Source organism: Cavenderia fasciculata, assembly GCF_000203815.1.
Source record: "Cavenderia fasciculata unplaced genomic scaffold Scf_EU5ZYIE01BBABR-5, whole genome shotgun sequence".
Lineage (NCBI taxonomy): Eukaryota > Evosea > Eumycetozoa > Acytosteliales > Cavenderiaceae > Cavenderia > Cavenderia fasciculata.
The window spans coordinates 390,201-410,390 of NW_004457690.1; the positions used below are offsets into that span (position 1 = coordinate 390,201).

The 20,190-nt window shown below is 34.0% G+C and overlaps 9 protein-coding genes across 9 annotated transcripts; 7 read left to right on the plus strand and 2 right to left on the minus strand.

Moving 5' to 3' along the window:
- Window positions 1-159: 159 nt before the first annotated feature.
- DFA_09113 (putative oxidoreductase) lies at window positions 160-1,728 on the plus strand (the record flags this gene model as incomplete). The annotated part of the gene is made up of 3 exons (XM_004354914.1): window positions 160-534; window positions 609-1,012; window positions 1,089-1,728. 3 exons carry the CDS (start codon window positions 160-162, stop codon window positions 1,726-1,728), a joined length of 1,419 nt encoding a protein of 472 aa, XP_004354966.1.
- An 849-nt stretch (window positions 1,729-2,577) lies between these two features.
- DFA_09114 (uncharacterized protein) lies at window positions 2,578-3,849 on the plus strand (the record flags this gene model as incomplete). Its single annotated transcript, XM_004354915.1, has 1 exon — window positions 2,578-3,849. One exon carries the CDS (start codon window positions 2,578-2,580, stop codon window positions 3,847-3,849), a length of 1,272 nt encoding a protein of 423 aa, XP_004354967.1.
- A 201-nt stretch (window positions 3,850-4,050) lies between these two features.
- DFA_09115 (RasGTPase-activating protein) lies at window positions 4,051-7,299 on the plus strand (the record flags this gene model as incomplete). Its single annotated transcript, XM_004354916.1, has 6 exons — window positions 4,051-4,061; window positions 4,363-5,651; window positions 5,718-6,091; window positions 6,145-6,677; window positions 6,755-6,969; window positions 7,049-7,299. 6 exons carry the CDS (start codon window positions 4,051-4,053, stop codon window positions 7,297-7,299), a joined length of 2,673 nt encoding a protein of 890 aa, XP_004354968.1.
- Window positions 7,300-7,628: 329 nt separating this feature from the next.
- Window positions 7,629-10,501, plus strand: DFA_09116 (uncharacterized protein; the record flags this gene model as incomplete). The annotated part of the gene is made up of 5 exons (XM_004354917.1): window positions 7,629-8,841; window positions 8,903-9,276; window positions 9,336-9,895; window positions 9,978-10,192; window positions 10,269-10,501. 5 exons carry the CDS (start codon window positions 7,629-7,631, stop codon window positions 10,499-10,501), a joined length of 2,595 nt encoding a protein of 864 aa, XP_004354969.1.
- Window positions 10,502-10,628: 127 nt separating this feature from the next.
- Window positions 10,629-12,581, minus strand: cct7 (chaperonin containing TCP1 eta subunit; the record flags this gene model as incomplete). Its single annotated transcript, XM_004354918.1, has 2 exons — window positions 10,629-12,260; window positions 12,570-12,581. The coding sequence occupies 2 exons, from the start codon at window positions 12,579-12,581 to the stop codon at window positions 10,629-10,631; spliced, it is 1,644 nt and encodes a 547-aa protein (XP_004354970.1).
- Window positions 12,582-12,965: 384 nt separating this feature from the next.
- On the plus strand, window positions 12,966-13,792 carry DFA_09118 (uncharacterized protein; the record flags this gene model as incomplete). Its single annotated transcript, XM_004354919.1, has 3 exons — window positions 12,966-13,121; window positions 13,201-13,354; window positions 13,491-13,792. The coding sequence occupies 3 exons, from the start codon at window positions 12,966-12,968 to the stop codon at window positions 13,790-13,792; spliced, it is 612 nt and encodes a 203-aa protein (XP_004354971.1).
- Window positions 13,793-14,015: 223 nt separating this feature from the next.
- psmB1 (proteasome subunit beta type 1) lies at window positions 14,016-14,978 on the plus strand (the record flags this gene model as incomplete). The annotated part of the gene is made up of 4 exons (XM_004354920.1): window positions 14,016-14,107; window positions 14,184-14,294; window positions 14,375-14,693; window positions 14,790-14,978. 4 exons carry the CDS (start codon window positions 14,016-14,018, stop codon window positions 14,976-14,978), a joined length of 711 nt encoding a protein of 236 aa, XP_004354972.1.
- Window positions 14,979-15,258: 280 nt separating this feature from the next.
- DFA_09120 (uncharacterized protein) lies at window positions 15,259-16,011 on the minus strand (the record flags this gene model as incomplete). The annotated part of the gene is made up of 2 exons (XM_004354921.1): window positions 15,259-15,514; window positions 15,590-16,011. 2 exons carry the CDS (start codon window positions 16,009-16,011, stop codon window positions 15,259-15,261), a joined length of 678 nt encoding a protein of 225 aa, XP_004354973.1.
- A 110-nt stretch (window positions 16,012-16,121) lies between these two features.
- ctaA (putative cation-transporting ATPase) lies at window positions 16,122-20,163 on the plus strand (the record flags this gene model as incomplete). The annotated part of the gene is made up of 5 exons (XM_004354922.1): window positions 16,122-16,211; window positions 16,347-17,120; window positions 17,205-17,574; window positions 17,647-19,997; window positions 20,074-20,163. The coding sequence occupies 5 exons, from the start codon at window positions 16,122-16,124 to the stop codon at window positions 20,161-20,163; spliced, it is 3,675 nt and encodes a 1,224-aa protein (XP_004354974.1).
- Between the last annotated feature and the right edge of the window lie 27 nt (window positions 20,164-20,190).

Below are 20,190 nucleotides of genomic sequence, written 5' to 3' on the forward strand. Positions count from 1 at the left end.
CTTATACTATGAATCATCAGTTCTATGATCCATAGAGTTGAGAGAAACCACAACCCAAAACAAGCAATTATTTTTTCCGAGCTCAATATATAAATATTCATTTTTGGTTTCAAAATTTAATTTAACTTTCTTTGCTGAACAAACAGAGAGATAAAAGAGATGAATAGTTTAATTCAAAAGATTAAAGGAACAAAACATCAACAACAACAACCAGAACAATCATCAAAAGAGAACTTTGATGATATAGATATTGATCATAAGGATTACAAACATCAAGCAACTAGTGAACCATCGGAAGCAATCAAACAAGAAGAGAAAAAGTATGATCAAGCAAGACAAATCTCTATCATTGTTATTGGTTGTGGTAACAGAGGTTACGTTTACACTGTCTATGCAAAGGAAAGACCAAATAGATTAAAGGTTGTAGCTGTTGCTGATCCAATCAAATTTAGAAGAGAAAAGATTGGAGGTTCTTTTAATTTACCTCAAGATCAAATCTATGAAAATTGGAAAGATATAGTTGCAAAAGATAAAGTAAATATAGAAATATAGAAATATAGAAAATATATATTAATATAAATATATATTAATTTAAATTTTATTTCTAGTTTGCAGATGCAGTATTAATTTCATCACCAGATGTTTATCATGCAGAACAAGCAGTTGCATTTGCAAACAAGGGATATAATATCTTGTTGGAAAAACCAATGGCTACTAGTTTGGAGGATTGCAAGAGAATTGTTGCTGCAGTCAAGGCAAACAATGTTATTTTAGCTGTTTGTCATGTACTCCGTTACACTCCCTACACTCAAAAGATCAAACAATTGATCGACAGTGGAAGGATTGGAAAGGTTCTCAATATCACTCATCTTGAACCCGTTGGTTATTTCCATGCCGCCCATTCCTATGTCAGAGGTAATTGGAGTGTTGAAGAGAAATCATCTTTTATGCTTTTAACTAAAAGTTGTCATGACTTGGACCTTATTCATTATTTTATGGGTGAACATTGCAAGTATGAAAGAGAGAAAATAGAGATACATATATATAATTTGAGAAAGAGTATTAATTTACGTTTACTTTTATTTTAGGAAAATATCATCATTTGGATCATTATCATATTTTAAAAAAGAGAATAAACCAAAGGAAGCAGGTGATGCAAAATCTTGCTTGGAGTGTCCTATTGTAGACCGTTGTCCATATTCTGCCAAGACTATCTATCTTCAATACTATCCATGGAAACGTGAAGTTGTTGTTCCTGACAAAGAACCAACTTTACAGAATGTTAAAAGTGCATTGGTGGATGGACCATACGGAAGATGTGTCTATGGAGGTTGCGACAATAATGTCGTCGATCAACAAGTTGTAAACTTGGAGTTTGACAGTGGCAACACGGCTAGCTTTTCAATGGTTAGCTTTACACAGGAAATGTGTGTCAGAAAGATTGTCATTCATGGTTCACATGGTCAATTAAAATGTGATGGTTATACAATTGACTATGATGATTTCTCAATGGGTGACAAAGAAATATTTAAACCTGAAATGGTTGCTGATACAAGATTGACTGGTCATAATGGTGCAGATTACTACTTGGTCAGATCTTTTGTCTACGCAGTTGCAACCAATGATCCAAGTCAAATTCTTTCAAGTGCAGATGATACTTTACAAAGTCATCTTTTAGTATTCAATGCTGAACAAAGTAGAAAAGAAGAAAGAGTTGTTAAATGTTAAACAAAAAAATTACGAATTCATCTTGTACAAGTATCCAACCAATTTGATTTTAAATTTAAAACCATCAAAAAAAACAACCAACAACACATTCATGTATTAATATTACCAACAACAAACAAAAAGACAGGGACAAGATAGATCCAACCATCACAAATATAAATATATATAAACATATTTTCTAATTTCCAAAACCATCCTTTTTGTTGCTATTTTAAACAAAATCTATTCATTTAAGAGTGACAAGGAGAGAGAGAAGACAAGAACCCAACATACAAACAATCAATCAATCTTAAAACACAAAAGGTGTCACATCACCTCACTGATTCATCCAAAGGGGGAGTTAGTATCATTGTTTTTACCATCAACCCCCCACCAAAAACAGAATAGTACTGTACATTGTTTTTTTTTTTAATCACCCTTTATCCAAAGATCAAAACACCCACTATTGTTGAAAGAGGAGGGTGGTGTGATGAAATTGCTTCGTGAACAATTCATTGTTGCCTGACAAGTATATAGTGGTTTGTAGACTCTTATTAAATTAAACCATCCACCTATCACATTTGAACTCCTTCTCTCATCCTCTCAAACCATCACATGAATAAATGAATTATACACCCTCTGTTCTTCATCGATGCTACTGAAGGTAATGTAATTTGAATGGATACACACAAAGTATAATTTTTTATTGTTATCCAAAATAGTATTCCAAAATAGTTTTATCTGTTTCCAAACCAATTTTTTTATCTCTTTCTTTCCACACTAATCAAATTTAATTCATCATAGAAATTATCTATCTATCTATCTATAAAATTATAATTATTTGTTTATTTTATTTTATTTTAATTAAATATGAATAAATTAAATTTATTAATATCAACGTTGACAGTATTGTTATTTATTATTGTTGGATTAACAGAATCCAAAGTGATTAGTGGAAATCACTATAGATCACAGTCAAATTGGAACTTTATCGATAAGTTTGCAATGACCCTAGACAGTCATGTCACGATTGATATTGAATTTGTAAAGGGTGATATGTCATCAGTTCTATTGTACAGTGACAAGCACTGGGACTATATCATCAAGAATGATCAATTGACATGTCAAGAATTAGAGTCGATGGCCGAAGCCAAGATAGACAATGGATCACCATACAATGAAAACTATCCCATTCCAATCTACCAACAACGCGCTCGTTATTGGTACGTTGTCTTTTCCAACTGTATCGCACCCGCTGACAAGATGGACCGTACCCACTTGGGTAAATACTCGATTACCATGGAGAACCGTGGTGACAAGTTGAATCGTGTCATTTCAGCCGACGAGCAGTTTACTCCCCACATGTCCATTATCGCACTCATCGTTTTGTTTGCTGTTTTCATCGTATCGGTTCATTCCATCTCTGTCCAAACCAATCTAGGATACCGCTCAGAAGTAATGAAACTATTTACATCTGCCGTTGTCTTGAAAATGGTTTCATTACTCATTTTAATCGGGTATTATGCCGAATACTATGCACAAGATACTAATCTTGATAACCTTAAACTTGCATCCAACTGTGTCGATATATTTGCACGTTCCGTCTTTGGTCTCGTCCTCTTGTTGTTGTCACAAGGTTTCAACGTGTCGACCATGTCACCATCCCTCTTCCCACGTGTCCTTACATCAGCCTTTTTCCTTGTGTACCTTGTCTACAGTCTTGCCGCCTCCATCTTTTACGACTGTCTCGCCAAACTCTACCGTGTACAACATTACTACATTGACACTGCCATTGGATACCCAATCCTTGGAGTAGTAGGTTGCATGTTTATCTACTTTATCTTCTCCACCTTCCACACTCGTTCCCAACAACTAGATGCCACCCGTCGCAAACTTCTCTGCATGGTCGGCTGCATCTTCTCTCTCTGGTTCTTCTGCTACCCAGCCGCCACCATCATCTCGCACTTTGTTGCCGACACTGTCCGTTTCCGTTCGGTCACTTGTTTCAACCAAATCACAGAGACCCTCTTTTACATGATATTCTCTGGTCTCTTTGTTGGTTGCTCATCAAACAAATTCATTCATATCTTTAATCCAATTTCAACTCATACCAATGATAAATTAAAAACTTTGGATATCTAAAAAAAAACAAAAAATTAAAATAATAATAATTTAGAGTAAGGCATTATTAAAGTTAACTCATCATATTTTTTCCAATAATAATAAAACCAATATAATTTGTATTTATCAATTTAAATTTTATTAAACAAAAACTTGAATATTTAGTATTAATCTAAAATTGGTTTGTTCAGCCAACCCAACACACAATACTTGATGTCAAAAATGAACATCAAGTATTACTTTTATTTTTTTGGAAAAGGTATATACTCTTTCCCCGTTGTATCTGTTTCTTGTGATTTTACCCTGCTGATTGATGGTTTGGAATGAATTTATGACCACCATCACCAATCACTCGTCCTAAAACTCGGGGAAATAAGTCAAAAGTAAAGAATGTATCAATCCTATTGGCTATTTAAACAAGAAGACATATAAATTTACACAAACCAATCAATCAAAATAAGTAAGTTTAAATCTAATCAATAGTTATTATACAAGTTTTGTAAAGATTAATTTAATTAACTTTTGTGTTTTTAGGATGAACTCTGCAGAAAAATTATATAATTTACAAGAGTTGTTACAAATACAAAATATAAGTAAAGTAGGAGAATCAAAGACAATTGAATATTTAAAGAAAAATGAAACAGAGATATGTTCAATAGCTTATGACCAATTACTTCAAAATGGTAATTTGCAAAAGGCAATTGCTGAACAAGCCAAAGAAAACAACCGTTCACCATTAAATGTACCTGCTGGTGTACAGTATGCTCGTGTCTCTAGAGTATCACATCAAACTGGTTATCATGTGTCTGTTGAACCTCCTCCTTCCTCACCTCCTGAAAAGAGAGTGTACTACCCATGCAAAGACGAACGAGCAGGTATTGAGACACTGATTCGCATGCTTCGTGTCTCACCAGAGTACCTCTCTCGCATTCTATTGGCTGGTGAAGAACCTCTTTCGTCACTACCTAACGAAGAGTCTCTTCCAAATGTGGTGCTATCAATGTTTGGAAACTGTACTACACCCAATGACGAGTTACTCTTTATGCAACTCATCCAGACAATGATCAACATTGAGTATGCTGAGCATCTAAACAGATGGGGTGACAATGCATCACCGTCTAGCTACTCCAACAAGGAAAACCTCTCCAACAAGTTACTCAACGCTCACGTAGAACGATCTTACAAGGCTCCCTATCACTCTCTCTTTATGGACTTTATAGAGGGTCTAGTCTCCGGTAGAGCATTTTTATTTGAAAACAAACAAGATCATTCAAGTATTATAGATCAGATATCTTTATCTCATTCTGCTAGATCAATTCCAACTCCAACTTCTTCTTCTTCTTCTTCTTCTTCATTGTCAACTTCTATTTCATCATTATCATTATCATCTACTTTTATCGCTTCACCATCAATAATGTCACCACGTGAATCATTAAATAATGAATGGGTTGATACTGGAGCAAGAGAATTCATTTCAAGAGTATTGGATCAAGTTGACAAGATACCTTACACACTTCGTTGGCTATCCAAACATACTGTACAGTTGGGACGGTCATCTCACACAGATGGCGACAAGGAAGCAATCTTTAATACCATCTTCTATAATCTTCTAGTTCCCATATTGGTGAGACCCGACCAATTCTTGGGTATTGAAATACCAATGAAATCAATGAACCAGTATTTTGCCATTGCCAACAGAATCAGAGATTTTATGACCAAACCAGAAACCATTCCTCAATCACTCAAGGAACTCTTGATACCAAAGATTAAAAACTTTTATCAACAAGTAACTTTGGTTCCAGATTTGGAAGAATATTTTAAAGGTAAAATAAAAATAATAATAATAATATATATTGAATATAATTTACTTATTACTTTTTATTTTTTAGCACCATCATCAAGAAATCAAGAATGTCAATATAAAATACCAATGTTTATGTCTGATTTATGTAAATTGTTTAGTGTCATTGAATCATCTAATAAGGTTATTCGTAACACAGCCATCGACCAATCGTCATCTGAAATTATCAATTTATTCGATAAATCTAATTTCCACAGTAAAATTGATTATAGTTATGACTTGATGGAGATTCATCTTGGTGGACAAGATAAACCAGTGGAGAAACCAACTATCACACCTGAACAGTATTTGTTAAAATACTGCAAGAATCAATTGACTCAATGTTTATTAATGCTCCCTCAATTATGTGGTTGTACCAATAGTAATGAAACTATTTGTAATATTTTAAAAACTCAACAAAATGTAAATATAAAGAGAAATAATAATAATATGTCTAACTTTTTCTTTCTTTTCAGAGAAATAGAGATAGTAAATTTCCAGAAATAATTAAAGAAACTATTAAATCACTCAATCAATTACCAATAGAATATCAACAACTTGATTTTGGTTTATTAATGTCTGAAATGGAGTTGGATGTACAAGCTGAAAAACTTAAACACAACAAAGAAAAGACTGCGATCACCAAGAATATCAATGCTTTGAATGCACAATTGGAAAGTGCCCTATCTCAAGAATCAATCCTCATTGAATCGTTGGTCTATCAAAAAAGAAAAGCATATGATAAAATCACCAATGTCCTTAAATCGTATGCTGACCAAAACATCAAGAGAGTCCTTTGTCATTGTGATCCCATTAAACGTTTTCAATTTCCACAAAAAGCTGGGGAAGTTGACTGTGAAGTCTGTGAAACCTTACCAAAAATACTTAGGAATACAATGGAAAGACTCATCATTGCATTAAACTCTTCATGGGAAACAAAAAATAGACAAGCTCTACAAAAAGTTATCATTTCAATGGAAAAATCTATTCTTTCTGAAATCTATAATCAGTAAGTCAATTAATAGTAATCGAATAATTAAAGATTTAATTGATTACTAACCTTTTTTCTTTTTCTTTTATCTTTAGTATATTTACAACCTCACAAAGAGATGTATTCTTTTTTTCAGATTTAAATAGATTACAAAATATTCTTGGTCACGAAGCATTTAAAATTAAAGAGTCTGTTTATGGAACTGTTTTACCATTTGAAAGTGCCCAAAGAGAATTACAAAGAATCAATCTATTTATTACTCCAAAAGATAAGATTCAAATTATTAAAAATACTTGGTCACTTGTAACTAGTAAGTAGATAAAAAGAATATTATATAATAATAATTATTATTTTTACTTTTAATTAATTTTTATTCTCTACTTTTATAGATACAATGAAAGCATTGGATCAAGAAATAGCACCAGATGAATATTATAGTATTATGAGTTTTGTCATCTTCAAAGCCAACGTTCCACATCTTTTAACAAACATTCAATATATTAAACTTTATTCCAACAACAAAATCGTTGATGAAAATGATGAACACGAATTTACCATATTCCTAGGAGCCGTCTCCTATGTTGACGAAGTTGTAGAAAAAGCAAACAAGACCATTCCAACTTATTTTACTGCTGCCTAACCAAAACAAACAAACAAACAAACAATTCAATCAATCAATTGTAAATAAATAAATATTATTATTATTTTTTTCAACCAGTCTTTGGGTTGCAAGGTTGGATGTCGTTTAGAATCGTCTTTTGATTATTCAAAATCGCACACCCCCTACCCCACTCAATCGATCATCATTAATAATAATAATACTAATAATAATACTAGCTAGTGTTGTAAAGAATGATCATCATTATCAACATCAACATCGTTTCAATAATACGTACATTTATAAATATATAGATAATCCTCTTCTTCCTCTCTTTTAATTATTTATAATAATAACTTTGTTTCGAAAAAATGAGTGGAGAAAGAATCTTTACATTACAAAAGATGTTAAAGATTGAAAAGGTATCAAATGCAATAGAGTATAAATCGATTGATAATATGAACAAGATGGTGAGAGATAAATCTGAAGCATTGTTTGAACAATTGCATCAAATTCGTGACTTGGAAAACAGTATTGCTTTGTTGTTGGCTGACCGAGTGGGTACATTGTCGGTCGGAACGATAACAAGTGGAAGAGTGGTGACTGACTACTTTGACCAGACGGGCAGTCGAACGACTGATCAATCAATCGTATTTTATCCACTCATGGCAGACAGAGAAAAGATCGAACGTCTCATTCGTCTACTTCGTCAACACCCAGATGTACTGGCTTCTACGCTACTTGTAAGACCACAATACATGTCATCATCACTCGCCAAAGAAGCATCTCTATCACACTCGATCATATCAATCTATGGCAACTGTATCACTGCCAATGATGAATACCTATTTCTTCAACTCATAAAGACAATTATCGATCGTGAATTCGATGTCTTTATCCAGGATCCCAAAAACATTGATCCTTCCACTCGTCTACCAAGCACATCCAGTTTCTCTCAAATGGAGCATTATGCCTACGTCCTCCTCAATGCCCATCTATCCATCACCTACACCACTCCCTACATCACCATCCTCTTGGACATTATCGAGAGTATAGTATCGAATAAATACTTTAGTTTTGGTGATGATCCTCCTGGAGGATCCCGAGAAGCCTCTCAACCACCACCATCTCGACAAAGTGAACAATATAAACAAGAAATTTTAGATAGTGAAGCATTTGAATTTATATGTCGAGTGGTCGACCAGGTGGACAAGATACCATATGCTCTACGTTGGCTGTCAAAGCATATTATCGACCTAGGAAGATACCTCATACCATTGGAAGGATCATCTGGCAATATTCCAACATCTTTGGACAAGCTTACAGAGAGTGACAAATTGACTATATTCTACACCATCTTTGGTAATCTACTCATCCCCATCCTAATCAAACCAGATCAATTTATTGGTATAGATACTAGAAGCAATGTAAAAAATAATTTATCAAGATTGGCAAAAAGAATTACCTTATTTATGACTGATCCTCAATCAATCCCCGATCGTCTATCTAAAATTCTATTAACAAAAATTGATCAATTCAATCAACATATTTTAAATGTTGAAGATTTAAATGATTATTTTAAAGGTACAAAAAAAACAAAACAATTATAATTATATATAAAAATAATTAATTTCTTTTTCTATAGTACCAAAAAATTTTAATCAAAATGATTATAAAATACCAATATCAATGTTGGATTTATTAAAAATATTGGAAGCTATTGAATCTAAAAAGGATACATTTAAAGATCAAAATGATATCTCACCCGAAACCTTGGAATGTATAAAATTGGCACAAGAAATTAAACCAATCATCAATTTCAATCATGGATTTAGATTTATTCATCTAACCATTGTTGGTCATGATGAACTAAAACCAGAGAAAAAAAATCTATCAATGGAAGAAAATCTTATTAAATTGGTTAAAAATCAACTCAAACAATCTCTATTAATGTTATCACAATTATGTGGTTGTAGTATTTCAAATAATATTATCACTATTTTAAATACTCAACAAAATGTAAGTAAAAAAAAAGAAAAAAAAGAAGAAAAAGAATACCCTTACTTAATTTATTTTAGAGAAATATGGATAGTAAATTCCCATTAATTTTACAAGAAACTATACAATCATTAAATAGATTACCGACAAACTATCAACAAGATGATTTTAAACTATTGTTGGATGAAATTTTCAAAGACATGGACAATGAACAAAAAAAGATTGAATGGGAAAAGGCAAGAATATTGAATCGACTATGTGATTTGGACGATCAATTGGAATTGAATGTAAAGTCACAAACAAAGATACTTATAGACTCGCTGGTATTCTTTAAATTGAAATGTATATCACAAGAAGAAACATTTATCACAAATCAAGAAATGTTGGTAAAGGCTGTAAAAATCATTACCGAGAAAAAGGAATTATGTCATTGTAACATTATCAAACGATTTTTAAATCCTCCAAAAGTTGGTGAAATCATCATTGATTGTAAAGTTTGTCAAAGTCTATCCAACCTCCTTTCCAATGTCTTACGTAGGCCCAAAGAAGAACTAAAAGCTAGTTGGCCAGGTTCCATGAAAGGACTTAAAAAAGCTTTATTTTCTTTGGAAAAATCTATCATTTCTCAACTTTATAATGAGTAAGAATTTAAAATTGAAACAACAAAAAATAATTCTAATTGATCTAATATTTATTTATTTATTCTTTTTCTTTTCCTATAGGATATTTATGTTTTCAGAAAATGATGCAACTTTTTCTTCAAAATTAAATTCTCTAAGATATGAATTGACACCAAAATCATTTTGTATAGATGAAACTATTTATGGAAACCTTTTACCATTTGAAACAGCTCAACAACAATTACGTAAACTTAGTTTATTTAGATCACCTCATGATAAAATCCAAATTATTATGGATACTTGGTCAATTGTTACAAGTAAGTGTAGTTTAAAATTAGTATTATTCTAGAGATTTCTTATTTATTTAATATATATTTTCCTTTTTTTTTTTAGATATGATGAAATCATTAGGACAAGAATTTGCACCAGAATGTTATAATGATATTATGGCTTTTGTTATTTACAAGGCAAATGTACAACAATTACTTTCAAATATTCAATTTATTCAATTATATGCAAGTCCGGAATCACTTGAGGACCATGAGTCTCAATGGTTGTTTACGTTTATTGGATCAGTTTCTCATTTGGATAATATTGTTGAAGAACATTTAAAAAATCACGCATAAAAATAAAAAATAAACAAATATAAAAATATATATTTAAATATTCTACTTCTTACTGTTAATGTTTTATATAAAATTTTTTGTTTTTTTTTTTACATTTATTTATTTATTAATTTTATTTTTTTTTGTTTTAACGTCCCTTCATGGCTCTAACAGCACCACCACGTCCTAAAGCTTGACGAGTTCTTGGGTCAATTTGTGGACCAGCTTGTTGTTGCTCAGCTTGTTGTTGGTTGGAAACGGTTTCGTCGACCGAGAGAATGAGGCAAGTGGCCTCGGTAGCGGCAGTGATACTGTTGAGCTTGACCAAGGTTGGTTCCCAGACGGCAGATTGGTAAGTGTCGCAGATGCCTTCGTTGGCAATATCGACACCAAACCATTGGCCTCCTGGTTGTGAATGCTTTTGACGGAGTTGATTGAGAATGTCGGTCGAGTCGAAGCCGGCATTGTCTGAAATTTGACGTGGGATGACTTCGAGAGCCTTTGCGTATGATCCAATCAACAATTGTTGCTTTCCTTCGATACCCAACGAGTAGTCTCTGAGGTATTTGCTCAATTCCATCTCGGTCGAACCACCACCGGCAACGACTGAGCTGTGCTTGCGGGCACGACGAACAATCATGATAGAGTCGTGGAGAGAACGCTCGGCTTCGTCGATGAACTGGTCACCGCCACCACGGAGAATGATGGTGGCTGTTTGGGTCTTGGTGGCACCAGTGAAGAGGTTGTAACGGCTTGAACCGACTTGCTTCTCTTCAAAGAGACCGCAGTGACCAATGATCTCGGGGATAATGTTGCTGACGGTGGTTTGGATGGCGGCACCGGTGGCACGGCAGACACGACGGAGATCGTCTTCTGGGACACGACCGGCACAAAACATCTTCTTGTCGGCAAAGTATTGGGTGGCAAGATCACCAATTGCGAGACGCGACAAGATGACGTTGGCGCCAGAGGCGTGGATGGCTTCGAGCTTGTCGAAGAACAACTTCCACTCGGCGTTGACCAATGCTTGGTATTTGGAGGGGTCAGAGATACGGATCTCGGCATTGTCCTTCTCGGCCTTGAGCTCAAGCTCGTGGTTGAGACAGAGGATCTTGGGGTTGACAATGTGCTTTGGTTGTTGCTCGAAACCAGCATAGAAAAAGGTACGCTTGAAAGCGGCACCAGCAATAAAGATCGAGTCTTCCATACCACCACCCGACTCCTTCTTGATGCCAATCATATCGAGCTCGATGCTGTCGTCCAACAATTGGACAGCGTCGACTACCATCTTTGAGAAAAATTCCTTGTGCGATGCAATCAACTTGCTGTTCATGGCAGTGGCAGCGCACTTTTCGAGAAACTCTCTCATGTTTTCTTGCTTGATGACGATTGAAAGATCCCTGATCTTTTGCTTTGCAAGCTCGCATGCCGAACGGTAGGCACGAATAATGATCTGTGGGTGGATGCCCTCTTCGATGAATGGCTTGGCAGCCTTTAAAAACTCGCCGGCCATCACGACCACCGATGTTGTTCCATCACCAACCTCTGAATCTTGTGAACGTGCAATATCGACCAATGTCTTTGCTGCTGGGTGTACAATGTCCAACAATCTCATCACTGTAGCACCATCGTTTGAAATCGTCACTTCTCTTTCGCTTTGATATACCAACTTGTCCATACCTCTTGGTCCCAAGGTAGTACGAACTGTATCTACAATCGCGCAACATGCATTTATATTACTAATCAATTGTGGAATACCTTGTGATGTATCAGTACCTTCCTTTAATAAAATAATTGGTGGTTTCTATAGAGAAAATAGAAATAGAAATAATAGAAGTATAGTAATAATAGTAATAGTATAATTATAATATATTAAATGAATTGGTTGATATATTAATATAGTGTTACAATAATATATCATTTATATTTGTTGATGACTTGAATTATCATATATAAAGTTACGTCTGTGTCGTTATGATCATCTATCTCTCTCTCTTTTGTCTCGTGTTGTCATTGTGAGAGATGATGTATCACAAGTGAAATTTTATATGATAAAGTGATGCCAAGTCATAGATTCTGCTAAACTTACAATCATTGACATTTTATGATATAACTAGTTGATCTGTGAAAGGATTGACAAAGATATAGGTATTATCTGTTCAACTAATCAAGATTCAAAGAGGTAAGGGATACAAGATACACCTGTATCTTCACACCTAGTCTCTCACTTCACAGCGGGAGCGGTCTTGCAATTTTTCATTTTTTTTTTTTGAAAAGACTGTGGTCAGTTTTAAAGTAAAGATTAATGGTTGGATACACATACTTCGTCTTTAGCAGTAATCATTTGTGTTTGTGTTCAATTGAAAGATTGTTCATGTAATACCAAAAGACTGTAGCATATAAAGAACAAAAGAGTGAGAGAGAGTGAAAGAGAGAACAGAGTTCATACATAGATAGTTGGAGAGACAAATCAAAACAACAACAAATGTCATCTTACTTTTTATCAATATTGGTGTTTCTATTCTACACCTTATTGTTTATGTTTGGTACAGTTTGTTTAGCATGTGGATTATATTACTTTGCAGAGTTGGTAGAAGAACATTCTTCAATTGCAAAAAGAGTTATTAGATATACCATTTTTGTATGTACAACAATCACAGCCACCTACTACAAGAATGAAGTGAACCGATCATATTTACTCATTCTTTTGTCATATATAGGTAATTACAGGATTGATATTATTTTTATATATATTTGATGATGTGTCTGGAGTTTGTATATTACTCAGTTTGGCAAGTCATCTTTCCTATTATAGTTTACTTTCCGATTTTCCATTTGTATCATTATCAAGTATCAAATTTATTTTTAGTCTTTGTATGTATAACAAACAAACAAACAAACAAACAAACAAACAAACAAACAAACAAACAAACAAACAAACAAACAAACAAACAAACAAATTAAATTTAAACAAAATTATTAATTAATTATTTTATTTATATATTATTAGTAACATTGATTATTTCACATTGTTCATGGTTCCTATTCTTTAGATCACAATATTTCCCATTCCCAGAGATCTTTACCATTTTCATATTTTGTGTATGGTTGGTACCATTCATGTTTTTCATTTCTTTGGCTGCCAATGACACCAATCTACCCTATTCCTCTGGAACTAGTAGGATCATTGGCGTCGACAGTGAATACCAAAAACAAAAGAAATTTGGTACTAGCTTGAAATCAATCCTCGGTTGGATGAAAAAGAAAACTGATGATTTTACTGGTGCATCATCTAATAAACATTTTTATTAGAACAATATAACAAATCAAATCAAATCAATCAAATCAAATCAATTATCATATTTCCATTATTTATTTGTTTCAAAAATGTACTCTTTGAAAAAAAAAAAAAAAAATTAAAAAAAAAATGTTTGGTGAACTTGCAACCCAATTCTGTGATCTTCAACATTTTAATTAATTTGCGAGAATAGAGAAATATTAATAACATATATATAAAAGATAGAAAGAAATAAAGATGATGATGGATGATTTAAAGTTAACAGCCTTACCTGAAAAGGAGGTACCAATCTCACATCATAGATTTGAACCATATGTTGATAATGGAGGGTATGTAAACTTTACAAAAGAGTACAAGTTAGTGGTAGTATATTAACAAACATTTATTACTATATCATATCTACAGTACTGTTTTAGCAGTTGCAGGTTCAAATTATTGTATTGTTGCAGGTGATACTCGTATGAGTGATGGTGGATATGGTATTCAAACAAGACATTATACAAAGGTTTTTAAATTGTAAGAGGAGAAAGAAAGAAAGAAAAGAAGGTTATTATCTATCTTATCTTCTTGATATTAATTTTTATTGTTATTTCTAGAACTGATAAATGTGTAATTGCAACATCAGGAATGCAAGCTGATACTATAGCACTTAGAAAGAGATTAGATACTCAATTACGTCAATACGAAAGAGATCATGGTAAATCAATGAGCACTCCAGCAATTGCACAATTCCTCTCAAATACACTCTACCACAAGAGATTCTTCCCATTCTATACATTCAATTTGGTTGCTGGTGTCGATGAAGATGGTATTGGTTGTGTTTGGACTTATGATGCTGTTGGATCACACGAACGTGTTCGTTTCTCATCACAAGGTTCTGGTAATCAATTAATTCAACCATTATTAGATAATCAAGTAAGTAGTCATAATAATAATAATAATAATAATAATGATCATAGTTATTTTCAAACCTCAATATTAATCACTATTCATTCATTTTTTTTCTATTAGGTTGGTAAATTTAATCAACAAATTGTTGATGGTCCAAGAGAATTATCAGCAGAACAAGCTTTGTCATTGGTAAAGGATGCCATTACATCTGCTGGTGAACGTGATATCTATACTGGTGACTTTGCTGATATCGTCACTATCGATCAAAAGGGTGTACATTTTGAAAAGTTTGATTTGAAGTTGGATTAAATTTATTATTACTCTTTATACTTTTCGATACAACAACAACAAGCAAGAATAAATAATATAAAAAAACAAAAAGGAATTAGGAGAATATAGATCATTTTATAAAATGGAATGATCTATATAATCAATTTGTATAAGATTAAAATAAAATAATATAATAGTACTTAAAACAACATTGACATTGATTATTTTATTATTATTACAACAATTAATTAGAGGGTAGGTATAATATTCAATAAATAAATAAATAGAGATATATATTTTTATATTTATATATTTTCGATTATTGACCTTGTGGAAAAGTCCAATGATATTGTTCACCACCTCTTAGGTAGGTTGCCAAACCAGCAAAGTCCACCTTCCATTGCGATTCAGTGGTAGAGTCATGTACAAATTTGGTGAGACTGCATACTCCAGATCTAAATGGATACGATTTATCATTGATTACATTTCTACAGATACTAATCAATGTAGCTGCATGTGTAACAATAATAACTGATTCTCCTTTATAAGTTTCTTTGACATATTCTACAAATTTTCTAAAATTAAATAGATAGATAAATCAATCAATATTGTATTATTAGCGTTGTTTGTGTTTTTTGAATCATTCATACTTTGTTCTAATAGATAAATCTTGAATTGATTCAGCATGTGGAATAAAAGTGGTTGAAGGTTTATAAGAGAGATCGATTGGATAGAGTCTTGAAAGTTCATCGACTGATAGTGGTTCAAGATGATCTTCTGGTGCAGGACCCAACCATTCGATACAACCATATTCCAACTTGATGGTGAGATTGAGACGCTTTGCAATCTCTGTGGCTGTTTGTACACAACGTTCCATCGGACTACATAGAATGTGTTTAATGTCTTGTCGATGCTTTAAACATTCCTCTCCAAGATCGATAGCAACATTGAAACCATCACTAGAGAGTGGTGGATCAGACTTTCTAGTAGCTGTCATTCTCCATTCCTTATTTGCCCAATCTTCTCTTAGACCATGTCTAGTCACATAGATAACACTATTATCATCACTCATTTTTTAAACTAACTAACTACAAATATATATCTTTATAAATATGTATGTGTCGAACTAATATTACTTTTTTAATTTAATGAAAAAAATAAAATAAAATAAAATTATTGAAAATGGGATGTGATGTGCGTCATCACAAGTTGACGATTCATTTCTTTTCATTCATTATCGAGAGAGAGAGAAAGGAGGAGGCAGAATGTAATGTATATTCTAAAAAAATAGGTTTATAAACTAAGAATATTAATATATTGATACAAAACTATATCTTATTCTATTCTATTCATTATAGGGTCAGGGTTGAATCCAAATCTATATCATCGATAAGATTATATAAAAAGAAACATATTCTACTTCATTATAATATTATCCCTTTTATTCTATTATATGTCTATCTAATCTTTTTATACTTTACTACTCCTTTTCCAATTGAATCAGCAACTGTCGGAGCTGATAATAGTACAACAACCGAAACTGTAGCAACTACAACAAAGAATGATACTACTACAACTTCTTCTTCTTCTGACGAAGAGAAATCAGTAGAATGGAGTGAACATGACTTTTATATCTTCTTAATATGGATTACATTTGGACTTCATATCGTTTCAGAGTTGTTCAAACATTGGTCTGTAGAATATCGTTGTTTTGTATCATTGGTTCCCGTTGCAAGTGTATCTCAAGCCGATCATGTACGTGTTACTCCATCGTCACACGTTGGAGCCAAGACACTTTGTGATATTGTGCACGATGTCGATCAAGCCACAAGTCAAGACAAATCCTACTTTTACTTTCAAAAGAGAAAGTTTACCTATGACGCCGACAAGAAGCAATTTGTCAAGATCAAATTGGCCGTGCCAACAGAAGTCGATGACATTATCCGAATTCGTGGTTACGACACTCAAGAATCATTGACAAACTCGATTCAACGTTTTGGAGGCAATCGTTTCGATATTCCAATCCCTGCCTTTTTGGATCTCTACAAGGAACAAGCCATGGCTCCATTCTTTGTCTTTCAAGTATTCTGTGTTTTACTTTGGAGTCTTGAAGAATACGTTTACTATTGTCTATTCACTCTTTTCATGTTACTTACTTTTGAAGCTACAGTTGTTAAACAAGTAAAAATCAAATAGATACAAATCTTTTTAAATTTCCCAATTTTATTAACCATATCTTTTTCCTTTTCCCTTTTTTTTTTTTAGAGATTAAGAAATTTACAATCATTAAGAGATATGAGTAGTAAACCATCATATCCAATTTATGTTTATCGTTTAAATCAATGGAAACAAATCGATACTACTGAAATCCTTCCAGGTGACGTTGTTTCGATGGTCAGAGGAGAGACTGAAGCCAAATCAGTTGCACCATGTGATCTCTTGCTCCTAAGTGGTGGTGTTGTAGTCAATGAGGCCATGTTGACTGGTGAATCAACTCCACATCACAAAGAATCAATTGCCGAACGTTCAAGTAAAAATCCATTAGATTACAAGAATGATAAGATTCATATTATGTATGGTGGTACTACCATTGTTCAACATACTCCAGCTGAAAAGACTCTAAAAATTTCTAAACGTATGTCAATCAAAACAAAATAACACAAAACACAAAAACTATATATTTATTTATTTATTTTTGTTTTTTTAGCACCTGATAAAGGATGTATTGCATATGCATTAAAGACAGGATTTGATACAAATCAAGGAAGATTAATGAGAACTATTTGGTTTTCAACTGAACGTGTTACAGCCAATAACAAGGAAAGTTTCCTCTTTATTATTTTCTTGTTAATCTTTGCCATTGCAGCTTCGATCTATCTATTTATTAGAGGTATTGAAGACAATCAAAGAAGTAAATATAAACTCATTCTTCATTGTATCATGGTTATTACAAGTGTTGTCCCACCCGAACTCCCAATGGAGTTGTCACTTGCCGTCAACAACTCGCTCATGTCACTTGTTCGTCTTGGTATCTATTGTACCGAACCATTCCGTATTCCATTGGCTGGAAAGGTCGATGTATGTTGTTTCGACAAGACCGGTACCTTGACCACCGATGATTTAATCCTTCAAGGTATTGCATTTGCCCCAAGAGACCAACCAACAACAAAGAAATCAACCAAACAAGATGAAATTGATAGTGATGAAACAAGTTCGAGTTCATCAACAGCAACAATTGTTGATCCATTTTCATTGATTCCAGCTCAAGATACATCAGAAGTAGTTGGTTATTTGTTGGCTGGTTGTCATTCATTGGTTTCAATCGATGGTAAATTGGTTGGTGATCCAATGGAGACTGCTAGTTTGAAATCGATTCCATACACTTGCAAGGGTGACAGCAGCTCACATACCAAGAAAAAGGTTGTGATTGAGATTATCAACCGTTACCACTTTACCTCTGAACTCAAGCGTATGTCGACCATTGCCAATGTTATTCGCGACGGCGGAAACAAGACTGGCATCTATGCCTTTGCAAAGGGTGCTCCAGAGATTCTCAAGCCAATGTTAAAGAACGTTCCAACTCAATACGACGATGTCTACAAAAAGTTCTCACGCCAAGGTTCACGTGTGCTAGCACTCGGATACAAGGAAATGGATGCAGTCAAGCATACCAACATGCTCAAGGCCACGCCCAGAGAAGAGGTTGAGAGTGGTCTCGAGTTTGGAGGATTCCTCATCTTTGACTGCCCACTCAAGCCAGACTCCAAGGACGCCATTGAAAGATTAGCATCGTCTGCACACCAGATCGTCATGATTACCGGTGACAACAGTCTTACTGCCTGCCATGTAGCCAAGCAACTTGCCATTATGAATCCATCCAATCCTACGTTGATTCTCACCAAAAAGGAGAACCAAGGTTACACATGGGTATCGGTTGATGAAACGATTGAAAAGCCATTCCAAGGTGTTTCACCAACTCATTTGTTGGATCTCAGCCAACAACACAACCTTTGTGTCTCTGGACAGACTCTTGACTCCATCCTCAACAACACGATCGTTGAAAAATACCTCTACTTGGTGCAAGTATTTGCACGTGTCTCTCCGGAACAAAAGCAACTCATTCTAGCCAACTTTAAGCAGTATGATCACCACACTTTGATGGCTGGTGACGGTACCAACGACGTTGGTGCACTCAAGCAAGCTCACGTAGGTGTCGCTATCCTCAACAAGGGAGAGATGCCACCTCCCAGGCCAATGCTCGGTGCACGTGACATGATTCGTCAACAACAACAACAGATGCAACAGATTCAACAACAACAACAAGGTCTCACCAGACAACAACAACTCGCAGAGATGACTAAAAAACTGCAAGAAGAAATGAAGGAACAAGAGATCCAAATGGTCAAGCTTGGTGATGCTAGTATTGCAGCACCATTCACTTCAAAGAGTTCACGTGTCATTCCAGTCACTCATATCATCAGACAGGGACGTTGCACACTTGTTACCACCTTTCAAATGTACAAGATTCTTGCACTCAATTCGTTGGTCTCTGCATACAGTCTCTCCGTTCTCTATTTGGATGGTGTCAAACTAGGTGACACCCAAATGACCTTGGGTGGTATGCTCATTGCTCTTTGTTTCCTCTTCATCTCCACTTCGAAGCCATTGGAAAAGCTTGCCAACAAGCGTCCAAACCCTAATCTTTTCAGTCCATACATGATGCTTTCGATTTTGCTCCAGTTTGCTCTCCATCTCGCCTGTCTCATCTTTATCGTTCGTGAAGCAGACATTAGAACGTCAGATGCCAACCGTCCAAAGATTGACTCTACTTTTGAGCCAAACCTCGTCAACAGTGCCGTGTTCCTTATCAGCAACGCCATGCAGGTCGCTACCTTTGCCGTCAATTACAAGGGTCATCCATTCATGCAAAGTCTTCGTGAAAATCGTCCACTCCTCTATTGTTTGTCTGCTGTTTGGGGTCTAGGTGCTATCCTTTCACTTGAAATCATGCCAGATTTAAATCAATACATGGAATTAATTCCTTTCCCTGATGATACTGTAAATAGAAAAAAAAAAGAAAAAAAAAGAAATAATAGAAGTATAGAATATTCTAACCATTTTTTTATTTATTTAGTTCCGTAATTTAATGTTTGGAACTATTGTAGTTGATTTAGTAGGAGCTTTCATTATTGAAAAAGTTTGTAGTACAATCTTTTCTTCTTAATAAAATAAAATAAAAAATAAACTATAA